The 15,338-nt window shown below is 41.3% G+C and overlaps 1 protein-coding gene across 2 annotated transcripts in view; it reads right to left on the bottom strand.

Moving 5' to 3' along the window:
- Window positions 1-4,478: 4,478 nt before the first annotated feature.
- Window positions 4,479-15,338, bottom strand: part of Crtam (cytotoxic and regulatory T cell molecule) — a 30,496-nt gene continuing 19,636 nt past the window's right edge. Inside the window, exons 6-10 of one of the 2 annotated variants that reach the window (XM_013155386.3) lie at window positions 12,600-12,680; window positions 9,720-9,803; window positions 8,789-8,935; window positions 6,995-7,081; window positions 4,479-5,500 (exon numbers count right to left, since the gene is read on the bottom strand). In XM_013155386.3, coding sequence (XP_013010840.2) covers window positions 5,373-5,500; window positions 6,995-7,081; window positions 8,789-8,935; window positions 9,720-9,803; window positions 12,600-12,680 — 527 coding nt within the window. In that variant the 3' untranslated portion in view covers window positions 4,479-5,372. The remainder of the gene's footprint in view (window positions 5,501-6,994; window positions 7,082-8,788; window positions 8,936-9,719; window positions 9,804-12,599; window positions 12,681-15,338) is intronic. The other variant, XM_063255952.1, reaches the window with a different exon arrangement.

Genomic DNA, 15,338 nt, shown 5'->3' with positions numbered 1-15,338 from the left:
GTCTCCTGGAGAAGGAAGGGGAGGTCCTGAAATCAATATACTGCAGATACTGAAGAAAATTGCAAATGGTTAAGTTTGAACAGTTCTGGATTAAACAAAACTAAACAAATTTCTTTATGAGATAACTGCTCAGAGCTATACCATGCTAACATACAGCACTTCTAGGAAGAGATAACAGTAGTCAACATTTTAAAACTTATTTGACCTCAAAAAACTTCTTCCTCCTATCAAATATCTATTAATATTTATAGGAGCTTAGTCAAAATGCATTTTAAGAAATGCTTAACACTAACTCTAAGATATGTCCCAATTCTAATATTCTGTGATTACCTATAAAACTAGATGAAGATTTGTTGAAATGAAAGAAGCCTATAAATATAGCTATTTGAAGCTGAATATTGGAAACAACCCAAATGCCCATCAACTGAGGAATGGATAAAAAGGATGTGGTATTTTTATATAATGGAGTACTACTCAGCTATAAAGGAGGATCACAATGGAGGCTTTTATGGGTAAATGGATGTGATGAGATCATACTCACAAGTGAAATAAATCAAACTCACGTGTAAATACCATATTGTCTTCCTGGTGTAAGAAACTGAAAGAGTAAACAAGATACAAAATCTTCAACAAATATTCTGAAAGGATAAGGAACTGCTCAGAGAGGAAAAAATAACTCACATAGGGAAAAGAAGGAAGAGACAAAAAAGCTATAAATTTGTATATATACACTTAAGATTACTGAGATGACTGTACTACTAATTCTATTAGTTGTTGGAACAAAACAGATGATATCTGTAGGATCTGATCAATTTCACATGACTATGTGAGTACTTGGAGTAAGACTTTCAAAGAGAGCTATGCAAAACAACAAAATAAGTCATGTTCCTACCACCTTATTTTGAAAGCCTACACTGTTACTGTTTTGGGCTGTTTGATATAATTATTTACTTGACTCTTGTTTCTTGTTTTTCTTATACTTTGTTTTGTTTTTCCCTCTAATATAGAAAGGATAGATGTACATGCATAGGCTTATATAGGCCTAGAACTTCACCTAAAGAGTTTACAAGAATTGATTTTAGTATGTGTGATGGTGTGAACAGCTACTTTGAAGAAAACAAGGCATCACGGTAGCCTCTGCTGATTTCCTATCATTCTGTTTTGAAGTCTAATAATGCTTTTAGTCTTGGTTTTGATTGGTTTTAGTCTGTTTTCAATTATTTGATTTCAGTATATGTGAAGTTATGGACAGCTCTTTTGAGGAAAACAAGAGACATTATGGTGGCCATTATTGATTTCCTATTGTCTAGTTTTGAAGACTCGTAAGGCTCTCATTCTTTTGTTTTGATTGCCTTTATGCCATTTTGCTTTGTATTAATTTATTGTGTGTGAAGGTATGCACAACTATTTCGAAGAGAACAAGAAACATTATGGTAGCCACTGTTGCTTTCCTGTTGTCCTGTTTTGAAGTCCTGTGTTATTTGTGTTGTTTTACTTTAATCTGTTTTGTTCTGCTCTGTTTTGTTTTATTAAAAAAATAGCTATTTTATTATTTCTGGTCTCTGCACAGTACAGATGATACACTCAAACTGGGGAGATCTAATGAGTAAACCATTCAAAGCTTTGGGGGAGCTGCAGGAGATAGCGCAGTGTTTTCTTGTGCCTGATGAGGTAAAGGAAGCAGGTAGATCACAGAAGTGGAGACGGAGGGATTGGCCTAAGCAGAGCTGTGGCCCTACTTGGGGGACGCGGTTGGTCCAAGCATCCATGGCCCCAGGTGCTCCCTGCTCCCTGCTGTGCTTCAGATTTTCAAACTGGAAGGTGGTTGATGTAGCCCAAACCGTCAGTCTTCTGGGGAAAATGAAAGGTATTGAGGTCAGCTCCTCTCCGTCTCCTTCCATCTTAAATGTTCTTCTGGAGTCATCTTAATATGATGGTAAAAGGCACAGAGCCTGGGAGCCTGGATCAGACTCTGGGCTCCACCCTTAGTTGTTCACTCTTCTCAGTCATTTTGACAGTTTCAAATACCTCTTATGCCTCAAGTATGTTCTATAAGACATACGGTGCAAGATTGTTATGATGGTTTAGTATTTCTTTTTTTTTTTTTTTTTTTTTTTGGTACTGGGGATCAAACTCACAACCTCATGTTTGCCAGGCAGGCGCTTATGCCACTGAGCTAAATCTCCAGCCCCATGATGGTTACTTTAGAAAACCCATAAAAAGTGCCTGGCTCATAGTAGGTCCTCTAACAGATGTTGTTTTGCTTTTTCCTTTCCTCGCTGTGCTATTTGCCAAATATAAATTGAGAAATGACTGAGGGCTAAGACTGTGCAAGTTAGATGTTCTTTAACCACAGAAGGTGTTTGGCCTGTGTATTGGGATGCAGTTCTATGCCAGGTAGGGCTAGACGACACATAAGGTCTTTTGCCTCCTGGCCACTAAGAACACATTCTTCACCAGGAGATGTTGGTCACTTTGAACACAGCACAGATAACTCATTCATCCTTCGAGTTTTTTTTTCTCCATCAAGTTTGTCCAACCTGTTGGAATCACTCAGGAAGGTTTTGAAAACTGCAGATTTCAAAATTTCACCATAAGTCTCCTGAGATCATTGGCACAAACTTGGGGATCCTGTTGTAGGATTTCCTCTGAGGCAATTCTGACAATTCTGAGGACACACGTGCTTCCCTCCACCCTGCATGCTACTGAAATGTTGACATTTTCGTTTGGCCTCTTGAAAGAAGGAATTGGAGATGAGAGACCAGTCACAGTTAACATCATTTGCAAACATAAACTCAGAGTCAGTCAACACAGCATCAGGATTTAATCAACCAGGAAAAGCAGCATATCTCCAGGGAAAATGTTCCTCCCTCTCTATTGTTTGCAGAATACCGATGGGTTGGTGAATTAGTTCTGACTCAGAGTCACTACGATATAAACTGTAAATAACAGGCTAATCCTGATGCCTTTAGTCATCAAGGCTCTTGGAAAACAGGATGTCTGGCTCATTCCCTTTCTCTCAAGTCTTTCTGTTCTCTTCCTTTGCCAACTCATTTAATCTTAAAGTCCTTAAGCCAGGTACAGTGTTGGAGACAACTATGAAGCAGCTCTGAGCAGGATTTAAATGTTCCTAATTGGCTTTCTAGGTTTATCTGTGAGTCTGTCCTAGGCCTTGGCCCCTTGCCTGGCAATGGGAGCTGATTCACAGTAAGTGAACCTCTATGAATCACTGGTCCTGGCTGAGGTCTGTAGTGGCCTGTGAGGCCAGAGATGCATCAAAGGGCAAGATAAGGCCATAGCTGCAGACACCTTGGCTCAAACATCAATTAAGCAAACTGAGACTGCAGCTGTGGGCATCTCACTCCTGCTGTCTCACTCCTACCATAAACGTCATCATGGACGTAAGACAGTTCTCCTAAACTGACATAATTTACTACTCGGAGAAGTCTTTGATCTGACTCCCAAGGTCCTGCTCATTTCCCAGCGGTTTCCTCAGTATCCCCTCTCTTTGTTTAAAGATGTAATAAATACGGGCCACCCAGAGAAGCTCTTTGTCTCAACCCTCGTCTTAGCCACAGAGTCAAGAACTCTGCAAGAAGGTTTGATCCTCCTGGAGCCCTAAAATCATACCACTTATCCCATTTATTTAAGCCTTTACTATACACTCTTTTGGAAGACTGGGGATCTAGGCCAGGGCCCTGATAGTACAGCAGAGCAGGCATCCTGGGTGGTGTTTGTAGCAAAGTCATGAACACCCTGGGAGCTGGTGAAGAGGCAGTGTGCCTCAGTGGGTGTGTGCCCAGCACGTGGTATGGGCTTGAAGAGGTGAGAAGCATGTGGCAGTGTGTGTGTGTGTGATATGCATGCACATGTGTGCACACACAGCAAGACCATCTCATGCTGGGGTCTGAGCTCACACTTGAGTGAGACATGCAGTGGGTGGGGACGGGAGCTGAGCCTAAGCAGGAAGAGGAGGACATCTTGAAAAGATGGGGATGGTGCAGAGGTGGGAGGTGGACTATGTTCAGGTGGTCCAAAAAAATAATTAACCTGTGTCATGCAAAAACATGCTGTTCATGAAAGTAAGGACAACTTTGAGGAACTGTTCTAAACTGAATGAGGCAAAAAAAATGTGATTCTGAACTGGGACCTTTGCGACAACAGGGAAGATTGGAAAAACTTGAACAGCATCTGCACCTGAGGAGTATTACTGGCAGTGAAATAATGCTGATCTCCTGATTTTGATACTTGCATGTAGTCACAGAGGGGAGAATGTCCTAGTTTGCAGGAAAGCCGCGCTAATGCGCCTGGGGGGGGGGAGGGGATGAGCATCATGACAGCTTCCTCTCAGAGGAAGGCAGAGCAGACCACCTTTACACATTTGTACAGTTTTCTGGTTGCTAAAAACATTATCAAGAGGAAGAAAACCCCAGCAGGGTAAGACTCTTGTAACAAATTACAAGATCATGATATGTGTATGCATTATTTTAGAGCTGGTTTATTCAGATCCTAACACTGAGAAGATTTCTACATAATGGCAGCATTTGCTGTCATTTAAATACACTGATAGAAAGAAAAAGATGTCACATGTCACTTTTTGCGTATGAAAGTAGGTAGTACCACTTGGACCACAATTGCTAGAAAAAACAAATACTCTTTACTGAGGAATTTAAAAAACCATTCATCAAGTCTGTTGGGTAGGCTTGCAGACATGCCTTGTTATGGAATGACTGGGTTAAAACACGCTGTCTATCAAGTCAGCACATGTGATATAGCAAGAAAGCTTAAGGAAGTCTGACACTCGGGACTCCGAGCTCTCTCCTTGTGTCCTAGGAGCAGAGCTTGGGGCCTTCGTGTCTGTCTGACTCAGTCACTGTGACACACACACGGGTCCTCTCGAATGCCCATGGACTGGTTGCCTCTTCTTAATACCCATCTTGAAAGCAACCTCCTAGGACTGGAGATTTCGTTTAGGTCCTTTTCATCCTAAGATTCTTTATTTTATGACCAGAAGGAAAGATCTTCTTCTAAAAAAATTGTTTTATATAGTTCCACTAAAGCCCGGTACCTAAAAATTTTCATTCCCTTCAAGGTAAGATGTTAGTTGGTCACACTGACCCCGATCCACAAGGCTTAGTGGAATCCTTCTGCTCTGAAGTAGTGTCAGGCGTAATAGGTTCTTTTTTTCTTTCGTTCTTTTAACTAGGAACCTTCTGTCCGTGGTTTGGCCCTCATGTTTTTGCCCTGGTTCAGAGGACATCATCATGCATTGCACTCAGATGATATTTTCATGTCACAGTAATTTTCTCTGTCCCACAGACGCTCTTCTTGCCGCGGTGGCTCTGAAATCCTGTCTTCTGTCACAGGGCATGCTACACAATGCTCTCCGGGACGTGAGTGCCCTTTTCTTTCGATTGTGAAGGTTGCACAGCCTCCTTCTTTGTTTTTGCTCCCGAATACAACCTTGCAATGTAGTCCATGCAACGCTTCGAGTGGGAAGCTGGAAGAAAAGCATGTGAGAGGTGAATATTTCTCTCCAACAACATGGCTTAGACACCTTTGCTTAGACATCATATTTTAGAGATCTGTATGTTAACACTGTATAGAATCTAACCTAAACATTTTTAATGCAAGTAAATGTCTGAATGCATTATACCCTAATTTCTAAAAGCCTTGTTATATAAACAACATACTAATGAACCTGGTATAAAATATACAAGCATTTCTGCCACAAAATAACATATGTGCTGCCTTCATCCAAAATCACATATGATAAACAAGAAGGTTTATGGGAAAAATAGCGTGGGGAAGAATAGACTCTTCAAAGTCTGTGCTTCTGTGTACACAGAGGCTGGGGACAGTGCATGAAGCAGCCCTGCTGACACAGGTACTGAGATCCTTCTCCTTCAGTCTGCAGCCACACAAACTAGTTTACAACCCACTTCCCTCCCTCCTCAGCGTTCACACAGCCAGTTCACTGTCACACGCTCTTCCACAAGCACACCTACTCTCTCTGCATTTCACTTCAGTAGATCAAAACAAAACAAAATAAAAAGCAGAGGTTTATAAAAGACCAGCTTCCTACAAAATCTCAATCAAACCAATAGAACCAAGCTGCAGAGTTGGCTGCATATCTTGCATCTCCTGGCAGGGAGAATAATTTGTGCAGGGAGCAGAAATGGTTGGGAAGCATAAAAAGTATTATTATTTTTTTTATAGACCTAACTTCTGCCTACTGGACCTTCATGGTGAGCACACACACACACGCGCGCGTGAACACACACACACATGCATGCACACACACTGTCCCTTCTTATTTAGATTTTTTTCATTTTCTTGACATTCCTTTTCATCTTTGGATGACCACAAGGCCATCCAAAAGACCTGAAAGATTAAAGCTGGTATTCATTTAATCAACACAAATTTTTCAAGTTTTCCATTTGTTTGTTTGAGGGGTTTTAAAAACTGCTTTTGGAACCAGGGTCTTGTTATGTAATCCAAAGTGCTCTTGAACTAACTATGCAACCCAGGCTGGCCTTGAACTTGTAGCAATCCTCTTGCCTCAGCCTCCTGAGTGCTGGATTACAGGCATGCACCATGATGCCCAGCCCAGCACTACATTTGTGCCAAGCCAGGTGCTAGGATCCAGGGATACAGAGTAAATCCAATTCCACCTGCAGTAATATTGTAGTAGTTAAATCAAAACATCAAAAAGTACAGGTGTGAGGAATGCATCTCATAAACATGTGTGTGGCATGCTCTGGGGCACAGGCAGGGCACACACTGTCCCCATGTGTGACAGCAGACTGCAGAAGGGCTTCCACTACCTGAATTTAACTAGTGATTGTTTTTAAAGCTGAGCAGCCTTGAATTTTATGACTTAAAAATTGACTTCTAGTTCTAAAAATCAAACTTCGATTGTTTTTCCCTCTTCTCAGAGGCAGCTGATCAATGAATGTCAGTTTTCAAATCTCAAGTCACACAGTTGACTTACTTTGGCTATTTTTCTCTTGGGAAGATGTTTCTTCATTATTTGACCTTGATCTGTAGCTTTCTAGGGTGTTTTCTGAAATTTCATTTTCTGAAAGAAAAGAAGATAAAGTTACCAATGTCTGATGCCACAGATGTCACCTGCATGTAGAAAAGTAAGTCTGAATAAGACCTCTGCTACAGAGTGACAGCTGGTCAGCCCCACCTCTGCCTCCTCTCTCCGAGAACTCGGCATATTACTAGGATCCCCACAGGGACTGTCAAGGCACAGTAGGATCCGTGGACGGGAAATGGAAGCAGAAGAGAAGCAAGGACTATCTTACAGGAAGGGGAAATTGAAATAGCCTCCAAAGACTTTGGAACAATACTATGATGTTTGTTGGGGGCTGGAGGTTTAGCTCAGCGGCATAAGCACCTGCCTTGAAAGCAGGCAGTTGTGAGTTCGATCCCCGGTACCGATAAAAACGAAAAAGCCAAAAAAAAAAAAAAAAAAAAAAAAAAAAGAAAAAGAAAAAATACTATGATGTTTGCCTGTTGTGCAGATGAGCACAACTGAAAAATCAGACCCTGTCTCCAGGTTTATCCATGATGAGAACATTAGTACAACTGGTTGTCTACGCTGACAGGAGCCTTGTCTTCACGGACAGGAAACTAGCCAGGCTGACACTATTAAAAGCTGCTCCAAGCTGTGTTTTGCCTTTAGATATCAGGAATTCTCTGTTTCCGGAAGTGTCCTAGCCTTAGGTGGCTCAATTATCACTGTCCAGCAGCATCTTAATGTGCACCACATGTGTAATTTAAAATACTCTGTGGCAGGGGGTGTGGCTGAGTGGTAGGGTGTCTGCTTAGCATGTTTAAGATCCTGGGTTCAATCGCCAGCGTGTGTACACACACAAATTCTAGTAGCTACATTTACAAAGTAAATGGAAATCAGTGTAATAATGTATTTTACTTAACTGGCACCCTGAGATATTTTTATTAGGTATATTCTCATGCACGTTTGTGTGTATGGCATGCATCTTCCAAGCTGGGTGTGTATTTTGTGCTTACAGCTCATACCAGAAGGACTGGTCAGATATGCCCTGCTCAGTAACTAACTTGGGGCTGTGTTTCATAGCACAGGGCTAGCTAACACCTTGGAGTTAAAGAGTGGATTTAATTGTGGCGTCTGGTTATAGGATGAATACAGTAGATACATTCTGAATAACTCTTGAAGTTCCTTCCCGCTCCAATATGTGTTGTGTCTAATGCACTTTAATAGCATCTTCTATGCTAGCGCAATAACTTCTGTTTCTAATGGTGGTTTTAAATTAGAATGCTCAGGGAAAAATTACTAAGATACCATGGTTGAGTGAAAAGATATGATGGCCCTTGAAAAGTAGGAATGGTCCCAAACAGTCTCTTATGCTCAACCTTTGTCCGCAACTGAATACGAACTTTTTGAGAGCAAGGACCTGCTCTGTCTCATGACAGATGTGTCCCTCGTACCTGGAACAGTGCCTGGCATGTAGTGGGCACTCCACCAAATACTTACTGAGTGAATGAGAGAACTGGCTCTCCATTTTGCATCTTTTTGTGGACGGAAGTGTCCATAATTTAATGCCAGTTCCTGGGGGCTGTTTCATATAGGCCCTGCAGAGTCACAGCTCTTGGTTTCTAGAAAATAGTTGTTTGCCTGACAGGGACGGTCCGCTAGCTTATGCAGCACCTAACACCAAGCTTGCAGAGACAGAATTCCCTCTCTGTCCAGCCACTTCCTGCAGCATCTCCAGCCTTCCTGGGGCTCTGCCCCACTCACCCTTCTTCCAGACCACGTGTGCCTTCCGCAGTTTCATGATGAAGAGCTGGACAATGATGAAGAGGACAAAGATGAGGAAGGACACAAGTGTGAGCAGCAGGATGCCACTCTTTTTCCTTGCCAGCCCCATATACCGAGGACTTGCGTCTGTAAGGAAAACAAAGGGATTTAGGGAGTTTGGGTTTCTTCCTCACTAGGGACACACACAGTATTTCCTGGAGGGGAAAAAGCTCACAGCACTCATCCTCCGAACGCAAAGGATTCTGAAAGATGACCTGAAAAGTATTTTAACTAATGTTATATTGCAGAAGAACTAATTTCTAGAGGAAGCATGCAAATATCGACTTAATTTTCCTTAATAAAAATTAAGTGAGGTAGCAAGAGAGAGTGTTAAAGAGTTTAGAAAACTATGCAAATAATATGAAAATTCATTTATCTCAGCAAGGTTAAGTGTGGCTAATGTAAAGGAATTTGGAGAAATACTAGACAAGCGCTTAACAGTCTTCCTAAACCTAGAATTTTGATCCTATGAAACATTACTTTGCCAATGTCCATTAACCCAGCCAGCAATCAAGGGTTGGGGATTTGTACAGTGAGCACTCGCCTAGGGTTCCACACTCAGCAACACACACACACACACACACACACGCACACGCACACGCACACGCACATGCACACACACACACACCAGAGGAGGAAGTGGTGTTAGCAGATGGATAGAGAAACAGTGGCTAGGAAAAGAACAGAACCAGTCAAAGTGGGTCAAGTAATGCAGGAGGCAACAGGTCCAGAAGGGACAAGGGAGTAGTTATATTATTATGTCACAAAGCAAAGAGGTCAAGAAAAATGAGAACTGGAAAATGCTACTGGATCTATCCATTAAGAGGTTAAAATGTCAATTGTTTCTTCTTAATGCAGCGGTGACACTTACCACTGGCCAAATCAGAGTCTTGAATGGTTTGTTCTTTTTCTTCCTTGTTAACCTCTGGTATACTGGAATTTTCCATTATTGAAACTAAGGTGGAAAAAATGAGAGATGATATATGCTCATTTCATGCATATATGGTTCATAGATGTAACATGTATTTTGAATGTCTCCTCCATAACTCATGCTGATGTTTCATTGCCACATGAAGTAGTTTGCGGTCCACCTTCATGAAAGGGTTAAGGCAGTGTGGGCTCCGTACCAAGTGACAGGGTTGACAGGGTTTGTCTGTTTATCCTCTCTCCTGCTCTCTCTTTGCTAGATGTGGTCTCTGAATACTGGACTTCCCAGCCTCCAAAGCTGTAAGCCAGTAAACTTCTGTTTGTTGTAAATAACTTAGTCTGTGATATTCTGTTGTAGTGTGCAACATGGACCAAGACTATAATATACACACATAGTCTTCCCAGAGCAGCTGTGGAAGCCAAAAAGAACATTTAAAAGGAGCAATGAATCCAGGTATGGTGGCACATGCCTATAATTTCAGCACTCAGGAGACTGAAGCAGGAAGATTGATGTGAATTTGAGACCAGCATGGGCTACCTAGTGAGCTCATGGCCAGGCTCACCTTCATAGAGAGAAAGAGAGAGAGAGAGAGAGAGGCCGGCCTAATTTTAATTACCATTTTCTCTTTTAAATTAGCACATAGTAAGGGATCGTTAAGGGATACAATGTAATGTACATACAGCACATAAAGATCAAATCAGGGCATTATCTCTCTTTATCATCTCCATCTCCGTGTCATGTTAACAATTCTTGGTTCCTGTTTCCCATTCTTCATAAAATGTGTACTATGTTATGATCAGTCACGGTGATCCCACGGTGCTGCAGAACACCGGAAGTGGTTCGTCCTGTCTTGCTAGGTTTTGGTACCTGTTACCTGGCCTCTCTGTCCTCATCCCCTGCCCTTCTTCGCCTCTAGTAGTTCCCATTCTACTCCCTTCTACGTTTGGATCAGGCTTTCAGCCTCTGCACATGAAACAGATCTTGCAGCCCTTATTTTTCTGCATCTGGCTTCTTTCACTTTGAACCTCTGATTTCTTGCAAAAGGTGCTGCAAATGCTCAGTCTGCCTTTGCCTCGTTTTCTTTTTTATAAGGCAAACACTTAGTGAACACTTACTAGGTGTGGGGCCCTAAACTGAGCACTGGGGATCTGTTTTTTCTTCCCACAGCTCTGAGAAAACAGAAGTTTCAAGCAATTAATAAATTAATTAAAGTCCTCCACCCAATACACAACAGAGACAATGCTGACACTAAGGATTTTTTTCTACCACCAGAACTCCAAATTAAAACTATTATTTCATGCTTTCTTGATGAGTCAGGACTACTGGGGAGAAGACCTTCAGGGTGCCTAAAGACACTGTTCAACACCTAGGAGTAGGGTTCCAGGCTTACATAGGAGCCTACAGCCTTCCACTTATTCTGAAACGAGGTCTCAGTTGTCGCCTAAATTCCTCACTGCTCTCCTGTAGGAGTAGACGCAGTGTGCTTTAAAGAAGACAAACCATGAAAAGAAGAGGAGGCTTTTTCAAATCCGCTGCCTGTCTTCTTCCTGATTCCCCTTTTTTCTCCTCGAGTCTCTTTTTAGATCATTGCACAGCGCTGCCATGTGGATCCCGAGGGCAATAAAACCTCCCATTTTTCTGCCCAAAATGGGTGTTATGAACAGTAATAAAATTGCAGAAATTGAAAGCTAAAAGGAATTTTAGAAACCATATTTCTTAAATCCTATGCTGTATATGAAAACTCAGAGCAGAAAATTGAGTTGCTCAGGAGTGGTGTAAGCCAATTCAAAGACAACCCGATTCTAAACACGTTTTAAAATATTGGATTATTAAAGCAAGCGGTGTGTCTGTTCCACTTCATAATATTTTCAATTTCCATAGCCCTTCAAAAATTGTATGGACACATTGTATTTATTAGTGTTTTCTAAAAGCCCAAACATTTACTTTTAAATATTATTCGGGATACACATCTTTAAAAATGTGATCTGACACTCAGAACTATCAACATGATAATGATCTGAAAGCACTTATCCTACCAAATAAAATTATTATGAGATACTACATAGAACAGAAAGAGAACACATAGAAATTTATGTCTTCCTGGGTCAGGCTATTTTGCTCAAAACACCAAAATAAATTCATTCATTCATTCATTCATCCGTCCGCTCATTCAGCACATTCTGAGCACCTGTTATTGTCAGATAATGTGCTAGATAAAATACAAAGTTAAATTAAATATAAGATACTGGACTTCACTATCTAAAAAGCTGGAATTATAAGCCAGATTTTCTCAATTCTTCTTATACTTTAATCCTATTATCGACAATGGTCCAAGTCCTCAACCACTAAGTAAATGACCTGCCCTCAAAAACGTGATTTTGATATTCGGTGACATTAAATTCCCAGTTTCTACTTCCTGGATGGCTGATATCAAGTCTTTATTTTGTGTGTGTTCCGTTCTAGATGAGAAAACAGAGAGCAAGCTTCCTTGGAAAGGAATTCAATTTTGTGCTTTGGCACAAAGGCAATTCAAGAGTCACCATCACCATATGTGTGTGTGTGCCTGTGTGCTTGCGCTGTGTACGTGTGTGTGCAAATGCACGTATCTCAAGCAGAACGACACTGAGCTGACATTATGCTGCCCTGGATCCCATCCATTAGCTATTCTGTTCCAAGATACCATAGAGCTGGTGCCAACTGGAGGGATCTTGAATGGTCTTACCAAAATTTAAAATTAAAAAATTCTGAAGATAACATTAGAAATGGAATCTTTCCGAGCGCGCATGGTTTCTCCGTTAAAGTCTCAGTGATCCCGACACTTACCAATACTCGTGGGCTGCTGAGGGTCTGGAGAAGAGCGAGTGCTTTGCTCCGGAGCGTCTGAAACTGTTTCTTGCTCGGTAACTAGGAAGGAGGAGAAACAAAATTCCGCAACTACAGAGAGCAGTTTCACCCACATTGTGCTCAGTAAACAGAACGTATTTGGCTGCTACCTGCTCGTGGAGATTGTGCAGAAACCTCAGAGCTGTGTGTGCTGTGCCTCTCGCTCTGGTTTTCGAATCTGTCCCCTGCTGACTGCCCATCTGCTGACCTGCCTGGCTTCAAAGTGCAGCATGTGGACGCTGCGAGGTGGGGCACTTGGTGGTAGTAGGCAGAGGATTTTCTCTATCTGCACACATCTTTCTTCTCACCCCCCGGCCTGTCCACCCATCCACATCTCCGTCTTCCTGTTTACCAATTAGGTGGCTCTGGAGTCAGCCTCAGCGTGAGCTGAACTCCAGGGCTGCTGATTGTTTGCTCCTGAGTGAGTTGGTCAAGATGTTTAATTTACCTAATATTTTGTTACCTCCTTATCTATGAACTGGAGATATCAACAGCATTTATCTCAAGTTTCTGTGAGCATTGATAAATTCATTCATAGAATTTTTAGTGCACTACCTATTTATGAAGCATAGTGCTTACTACACGCTATTTTACAATATAAACAAAATGCTTAGGAATGTTTCCAGAGGGTCACCTCAGGGTCTATTTCAACAGCATCTGAACTGGCCTGCAACCAGCACGCATGATGTGACTGTGGCTGTCAGTTTATAGACATGTGATAGGTGTCTTGTAGCTGTAAAATCTGTGAGTACTTGTCAGTGTTTCTTTAATCAAAGAATTCTCTCTATTTTGCAAATGTGATTTATCAATAAAACATTTTATTATAATTATTGATTCATATTAATTTAAAAAATGAATAGGTTTCACTGTGATATTTCCACACATGCAATATACCATGCTAAAAGTTTTTAAAAATGTGTAAGTGCCTGTATTGCATGTATTGGTTTGAGGAAAGGAAGACAAATTATTAGGAAAACATTAGAGAAATGGTAGTCCAGTCATCCTCCCTTATCCGTGAGGCAGATGTTTGAAACTCTCATGGATGCTTCAAACTGTGGTGAGTATAACCTTAAATATGCTGTGCTTTTTCTTATACCTGCATACTTATGATGAAGATACTTTTGTTTGTTTGTTTCTTTGTTCATTTTTTGAGACAGGGTCTTGCTATGCAGTTCAGGCTGGTCCTGGGCTTACTGTGTAGCCCAGGCTGTTCTCGAACTTGCAGTGATCCTCCTGCCTCAGCTTCCCAAGTGCTAGGATGACAGGCGTGTGCCATCCTGCCTGGCTACTGAAGTTAATTTGTAAATTAAACACAGTAAGAGATTCACAATAGCAAGTTAAAAATCGAATTATAATGATACGTTGTAGTAAAGTTATATGAATGTCACCTGTCTCTAACTAGCTTCCTGTACTGTGCCCGGCCTTCTTGATGGAACACGGTAAACTGAAACCATGGAATTCAAAACCGTGGATGAAGTGGGCTACTGGACAGACGGAAGACTAAAATAAGCCCTGCAATCACCAGGGCGCCAAGAAAGTTGAAGGAAAAGGAGGACCATTGGCAAAGAAAAAAACGCTTGCAGGCTAATCAAATGGAAATGTTGGAAGTGATTATAAGAAGCAGCTAATAAGGGAAATTCTGGGGGCACAAAGAATAGAATCTGTACTAATGATCAAAGTCTTCTAAATGGTATTTACATAGCGCGAATTCAGGTAATTTGATGTTTACGTACAAACTATAAATATATACACACATATATAGCTATAAACTATTTACATTTAAAACTGATGTTATCCTTTTAATTAACAGGCTGCTAAATAACTATTAAAAAACTTATTTAGACTGGATGTTGTTGGCCAGAGTAGTACAGACTTCTGCTATTCAATGAAGCATCCAGTAACTACATTTCAATTTAAATTAGTGAGAGTTAAATTACAGTATTAAACTGTTGCTGCTCGGTTGTACTAACCATATTTCAAGCTAAAATTCAGGACAGCCTGTGTCTCCCACTGTGAATACAGCAGCCTGTAAATACCTGAAGACTTCTGATGAGATCAGTGATGTTAACTAATGTGGTTTTGATATTAAAACGTGTCAGCCTTTGAAATATCTGCATAACTCAGTATTTTCCACATGGCCAAGTTACAGTGTTTCGAAGAGCTCCTTGCAAAGTTTAAGCTGGCTCAATGGATTTTAATATCAGAATATGAAACATTCATTTCTATGGTTCCGGGATCCATGTAACAACCAACCTTTATGAAGCTGCCTCTTGCTGGGCATGGTGGCACACACCCGCAATCCCAGCACTCTGAAAAGCTAAGGAAGGGACTTGCAAGTTCAAGCCCAGCAGGGGCAGTTTAGTGACTTTAAAATCCTGTTACACAATTTAAAAGGCTGGAGATGTGGCTCAGTGTGAAGGCCCTGGTTTCAGTTCTTAGTATGGAAAAATAATAAAGAAAGGAAAACTACTTCTCGTTGAGTTTTGGTGTGCAATCAAAGAATGCTCATAATTATCCAGAAAATTCTATTAAATACTCTTTCCTGGGCTAGGGGTGTATGGTAGCCGGTAGCAGAGCACGTGCCCAGCACACGTGAGGCCGGGGTCCATCCTCAGCACTACGTATGTACGTACACACACATCCATGCACACATAAGTGCAAACCAGCACTTCCATTTTC

This window comes from Cavia porcellus, unplaced genomic scaffold, assembly GCF_034190915.1.
Source record: "Cavia porcellus strain 051 isolate PalLab524CR breed Dunkin Hartley unplaced genomic scaffold, mCavPor4.1 scaffold_9, whole genome shotgun sequence".
In the NCBI taxonomy this organism is placed as follows: domain Eukaryota; kingdom Metazoa; phylum Chordata; class Mammalia; order Rodentia; family Caviidae; genus Cavia; species Cavia porcellus.
Note: the sequence above shows the minus strand (reverse complement) of the source record. Positions and strands in the feature narration are given on the sequence as shown.